At 32.7% G+C, this 6,840-nt stretch overlaps 1 protein-coding gene across 1 annotated transcript; it reads right to left on the reverse strand.

Annotated features, from left to right (window-relative positions):
* Window positions 1-310: 310 nt before the first annotated feature.
* LOC106325238 (NAC domain-containing protein 86) lies at window positions 311-4,153 on the reverse strand. Its single transcript, XM_013763273.1, is given in 8 exon segments — window positions 311-492; window positions 494-725; window positions 728-1,102; window positions 1,337-1,415; window positions 1,571-1,948; window positions 2,056-2,397; window positions 2,483-2,760; window positions 3,872-4,153. Coding segments are annotated over 8 exon segments (1,992 nt in total). The 5' UTR covers window positions 4,029-4,153; the 3' UTR covers window positions 311-341.
* Between the last annotated feature and the right edge of the window lie 2,687 nt (window positions 4,154-6,840).

Consider the following 6,840-nt stretch of genomic DNA (forward strand, 5'->3'; position numbering starts at 1 on the left):
TTAAGAAAAGTGCTCGCATATTTGACTCAGTCATTTCAAATTAATAGTTCAGATCTTTTGGGTTATCAACCCAATTAACCTCACAGGTTATGAAGCACCTCAATGAAGCGTCTCCCTGAAATTCTCAGCTTCATTTGGAGGTTCATCATAATGAATTAGTGTGGTTTATTCTGTGGTTATCTGAGGATCTTCTAGTATGGATAAAGTCAATATATATTCCAATGTATGTTCACATAAAAATCAAATTTTGAAAAGGTTGATTACCGAGAGGTCATATTGGTTACTAACGAAGGAAGAAAAACTACATCACATGATGTAAAGTAGCACATAATACGTAGATTTCAGACAGGTGTAGAAAAATGAAAAAGTAAAAAAGAAAGCAAAGGAGAGGAAAGCCCTCCTAGACACATATAGTCCGTAGTACAATAAAAAAAGTGCAAATCCATATTGAACTTCACATTAAATATAAGACATATGGTTGAAACAGCTAACAGCAACAGAAAGCCCCAACTTCTTCAACATAAAACTATCTTGAACGCTGAAAACTTTTTCATCAACTATGTTTTTCTCCTTCTTCTTCTTCCAAATATTTTTCTCACTACAGCATTTCGTAATTAGTATTTTTCCCCGATCGTTACAATCTCCTTCACTGCGTTGGTTTTCATTGGAGTTACCTCCTTGATTAGCACAGTATATTAATAAGAGGATATGAACGAAACCAATAAATACGCAAATCTTCTCCACGGTCCAAGAATTTTGGAGACAAAGCTGTCAATTCGCGGATTAATCTGCTTAACGACATGAACCTCCTCCGTTAGTTTCTTCTCATGTTCACAGTTTACGGTACCCGTTGGATTTATGTAAACAATTACGGTTTGAGATGGTACAATCTGTTGAAAGCATGTATTGGTTACCTGACGAGTTGTAACAGACAATCCATGGCTAACCTCAACTTTGTTAACCATCTCAAAACGAGGTGAACTCGTTGCGTCATGATCATTGTTGTTTATCTTGTCCGAATTATTGGCGTTGAGTTCGTTTTCGGAGAACTCAAGTGTGTAAACATCATCCACATCTCCATTGTTGTTAACTCCCTCACCATCTCCAATTAAACAAATATAGAAATTATTAGTAAGACAAATTCAATAGCTATACCTACTGCATGGAGCTCTACAGCTATAAGAGGGGCTTTCCACGGAAAATGCAACTCAAAGTTACGAGGCAAGTCTGGTTCTAGGGGAGGAACTAAATTAACTTGCTATGGTCCCAAGCCAGACGAGACTAACTCAAAACAGCAAAAGTCAAATGCGGAACATATTTGATGAGCAGAAGTTACCTTGATGTTCATGACTATCCTTACGATAACTCCAAATATCTTCTATAGGAACTACTGTGGAGTGTTCTTCAATGAAGCTCTGGAAATTGGAGTACAAGATTAAATTTAGATAACGCACTCTATCATGTTTTTATTATGAGTTTTATTCAAGAATTAATAAGTTAGAAAAAAGGAAAAATATATATTATTTATAAAGTATTTTGCAAGTATTAGAATACCTATGAGCACCACTACCTTTTCTAGTTCCTTGTTTGATACTCCTACCCATCTCAAGTTCTCGACAATTCTCTCTTCCTTAAACCTCCCATCATGCGCTTGCATATCAACAGCCTTCATGTTCGCCTCTACCCATGAACCTGAGGCTTTTTCTCCGGGATAGCAAACGTCTCCCTGAAAGTTTCCGGAAGCAGAAGCAAATTCCCATGAGCCTAGACTGTTGTGTGGCTCGTGAGAAGCTTGAGCTAATGCTATGATCTTGCTCAACATTTGATCCGTGTCATTAGCTACATTGGTTCCCAAATGTTCGCTATGTGCGAGATCTTCAACGTGGAGTGGTGGCGCTGGCGGCAACATACGATTTTTTAGTCTTCCACACTCGAACGCTATCTCGGCCTATTTTGTGCAGAGAATTAGATCAATTAAAGATTAGTTTGAAACGAATTAAAATTTACGTTAGATTTTACATTCTTTAAGATAATATAAGTAAATGATCTTGTTACCTTCGAGGGAGGATATGTGATTGTTCCATATTGAGAACAAAACTGTGACTGTGCTGGGAAGTTAAAAGACGTGTCATGCGACATAAAATGACTCCATTTGTTCTCTATCGTTTCCATATCGGACGAAGAAATGTTACCCAGTTGAGTTAATCCGTGATCGGGTGAGACCGGATATCCCGAGTTTTCTAGGTTTTCATACATTCCATCAGAATACAAACAAGTACTAGAAGTAGATTGTTCACTATTAGTCGTTGCTTTCTTCCTCTTCATGCCATGATGTTGTTCTTCTAACTTGTTGGCTAAAGCACTCTTCTTGAATACTCGACAAAGTGCATACGCATCCTGAAATGTTTATGCATTCATTTAAATTATAATAAATCAATAAAATTGTAAGAGAATACCATCTTTATGATGTTTTGTTATCTACCTGTATGCCGGACTTGGAGTCGCATTCTTGCTCTTCAAGACGGTACTCATGCATGACCCAATCGGTACGAGAGCCGTGAGGCGCTCGTCCTCGATAATAAACTAGCGTTTTCTTTGTTCCGACAGTCCGCGAATGGGAAGTAACTTTACGATCTTTTCCTGTGGCTTTCCAGTAACCTGCTTTTGTCGCCCGGTTAGTTCTGGATCCATTGGGATATTTCCGGTCTCGGGGACTGAAGAAAAACCATTCTAGGTCTTTACTTGGGAGCAAGGACTTCCCTGCAAATTTTACAAATCATATTAAGAGAACATATGAATTAGGTCTATTCAACAATTACTTTGAATACACTTAGGTTCTTAATATGAGAATCAAAAAGATTAAATAAAAGACAAAAGGAGAACACTTTTTTGTAAAACAAAAGTTGAGGGTGAATGAGAAGCTTCCGAAACCCTAAAGCACATGCCAAACCGTAATTGTGTTACTTTTTTTTCCTTTTTTTGTATCTTCTTACCTTTTTGACTCGGTCTTCCGAATTTGTCTCACTATCCACCGCATCTCTCGGTTTTATTACAATCCTCTTAAAGAATAAATGTAAGAGCATGATTATCCGGGATTTTTAGTGGGTTTTTTAGTGCATGGATCCCCACAAAACTCTTAAGGATCGGTTACAAAAACTACTAATTAAGAACCGATCTTAGTGAGTTTCTTATACTGTTCGTGGGCCCCACTGACTCGTGGCGGTCCGCGATTGATTTGTTTTTTAATTTTTTTTTTTTTTTTTTTTTTAAACTAAAAAACCCAATAAGTTTTTTAGGGATAATCATGGTGTAAGGATGGGTCCAATATAAAGTTGGCATTGTTTTTTTTATGAACTATAAAGTAGGCATTGTTTATTATTTTTAGTTAATAAAGCCTTCAAGTTCGATGCGTGTCTGGAGATACATAACTTGGTACGTAAACATTTTTTAAAAACTAGAAACTAGTGTTGGAAGAGAAAAAAACATATATATATATATATATCTTTGAAAATAACGTACACGAAATGTCTCTTCTGATCCTAGGGCTATTCTTATCAATAGATATGTTCACACAATCACACTATGTAGTTTTTATAAAATGAAGTTATTCTGAAGTCCAAAAAACCGATCTTGCAATAATTATCAATTAGATGATTAATGATATATATGAAAAGCAACGAGACAGAGTTTTTTTTTTCCTTTTGCTATGCTATATTGCCTCAAATATTCCTTTTTAGAATGAGATACAAAACATGTCCATGTATAAACGATGTAGACTTTTAATTGGTATTTTTCTTGATCCAGATGATAACAATGATTTGCATCTTAAGAGAACAATAATAAATTAATAAGGGGAAAGAGAGATAAATACCGGGTAAATCCCAGGGCTCGCATTTGTAGAGATCAATCTCGGGAATTATCTCTAATTCGATCGTCCGGCCATTAATCTTTCGTTTGAGGTAGTAGATGACAAGCTCTTCGTCTGTTGGATGAAACCGGAAACCAGGAGGCATTGAAACAGGAGCCATATCTACTTCCTGGCTAGAAGCTAATGATAAAGAAATATATTAAAGAGATAAATGTGAACATATATAGAACTTGCGAGTTGAGAGAGCAAAGGAGAAGGAGAGTTGGGATTGTAAAGAGAGTTATATAAGAAAGAGAAGCGTAATATAAGGGTTTGAATTCGATCGATCAACGATGGAACTGTAAGAAAGACAAAAAGAGATTAAAACTATGTAAAGAAGCTGAAAAAGCATTTTGAGTCGGTTGCCAATTGCAAACCCCACAACATCTTTTGCACTTTATCTTTTCTTTTACTTTAATGTGTTTATTTTATCCATTATTTTATATATTTTCCCCGTAAATTTGATTCTCATTAAGCTTTTTCGGTTAGATGTTAAACATATTAGAAAAACACGTTAACATAAGTTTCAAAATTAAAAAAAATGTTAACATATAAATAGTTTTTTGTTGTTTATACATGTGTTAACTAGGTGTTTCACCCACGGATGCGGACATGAACATTTTTTTAATTACTTATTAATACATTATTTACTAACTAAAAGACTATAATAATACATTATTATATATGTTTTCATTTTTCAACCAATTATTATTTATATTTTCATTTGAACATTTTTACGTATATTTTTTTGAAAAGTTCTTTGTACACTATATTTATTATTAATAGGTCAATCTTTAACATCATTCAATATATTCTCTTTTCAATTATATAAAATTAAGAATTTTACTTCATTAATATTTAGTTATATGTGTTTTCTGTGTTTTAAAACAATTATTAAAGATATTTCCAGATAACAACATAGTATATATTATCTTTTTATTTTAAAATATATATTTGGATTTTGGATAATAATAACAATAATTATTAGTTTTAATCACTTGTCTAATCAAAATAATTTAAATTCTTTTTTCTTTTATAGGTAATTTATATATTTTATTCATTAATGGTATAAACGATATTAACCACTCGAACTTTTAACGTGAAAGATCGGATTCGAAAAATCACCTCGCAAATAATAATATAGATATGTAAGGAAAACAAGTAGGAAATTTTTTTAACAAAATATAATTTAATAAAAAGAAATAAAAATATAATTATATTGCTTCATAATTATATTAAATATAAAACATATATATTAAATACTATTTCATTTTATTTTTATAACCTGGATTAAGAATTCCTGTAATGAACTGTTATATATATATGAATTTATTTAAAATAATTTTAATATATAAAACTTTTATTATTAAATTCATTTAATGTAAATTTATTGATTTAACATCTTATATATTTATATACAGTTTTAAATTTTAAATGAAAATTTGTTTTGTCTAAACGAATGTGTTTCAAATAAAAAAAAAACAAATACACTATAATCTGTTAGTTAATTTATTTTATATTAATAAAAATATTTTAGCATTTAAACCTTCAAATAGTTAATTTTTATAAATTATTTGAGTGTTTTAATTAATTTTTATTTTATCAAATAATTTGTATTAAGATTTAATTAAAATGTGAGACCTAATTTTAATATTGCTTTGACACAAGTTGAAACATTTTCTCTACCAGATTATTGCAGGGTGTTTATCGGTGAGGAAAATTTTGTTGAATCGTGGGATTCAATGTGACACTAGCTGTGAGAGATGTGGTGCGGAAGAAGAATCTATAAACCATGTTATATTTGAATGCCCTCCAGCGATTCATGTATTTATCAAGAATTCCGACATCACTATATATGTTTCCTATGAGATCATTCTTTGCAAACATGGATTATTTGTTTTGGAAGATTTCATCATACATAGAGGATGCTTAATATGCTTGGATCATATTGTATATTTGGAAAGGACAAAACAACAAGATTTTTAATGTTATTGACAAAGATCCTAAAGATACTCTAAGATTAGCAGAAACAAACGTTACACTATGGAACTAGGCCAATTACAACAAGTACAAAATGGTTCGCATGTGAGTTTGGGAGATATCCAAGATGAACGTATGAGAATAGGGAGATGGTGTTTTATAAATGGGTCTTGAAAAATAAAGAATTTTTTCTGGTCATGGTTGGTATAGTACACTTGAATGTTTTGATGGATTGATGGAGGCCAGAAACATAAGAAATAGTATATCCGCACTTCACACGAAATATGAAGCCTTTATATATATGGCCAATGGAATGTATGCGAAATCTACGATAATTTCACGTAACATTTGCGACAGATTATTCGCAACTGGTGAAGATGGTTTTGGAACTAGAAGAATGACAACTTTTGCATCCTACCTCGAAGAAATACAACAGATGAAGGAGAGTTTCATAACATTCATGATCACACATGTACCCAAACTCAAAACAAAAAAGTGAATAGCCTTGCACGTGGTGCTCGTATCCAACCGTCTCAAATTGTCTACATTGACACAGAGTCCCATGTTTGGTTAGCATAGTCTTAATCGAGTCTGTTTATTCTGATGACAAAAATACACAATTTTAACTATTATATTGTTTAGAAACATGAATAGTAGTATTTAAAACATGAATATATGATCGTAAGGTACTGTGGGATAAAAATACTTGTTCAACACGTTGTCTTTGTAACAATGGTGCAGAGTCAACAAATCATATGTTCTTCCAGTGCGATTCTCTGGAAAAATTCGGAGTAATCTCACGAAAGGCATGTTTGGACACCACCACACCTCTGATTGATTGAATACTGTCTAGGAACTTGCAAAAAACGACTTGGACTGCCAACGGTTTTTCCTTATACGCTATGCATTTCATATCACAATTCACTCTGTCTGGATGGAAAGGAATATGCATA

The sequence above is a fragment of the Brassica oleracea genome, chromosome C2 (genome assembly GCF_000695525.1).
Source record: "Brassica oleracea var. oleracea cultivar TO1000 chromosome C2, BOL, whole genome shotgun sequence".
Taxonomy (NCBI): Eukaryota; Viridiplantae; Streptophyta; class Magnoliopsida; order Brassicales; family Brassicaceae; genus Brassica; species Brassica oleracea.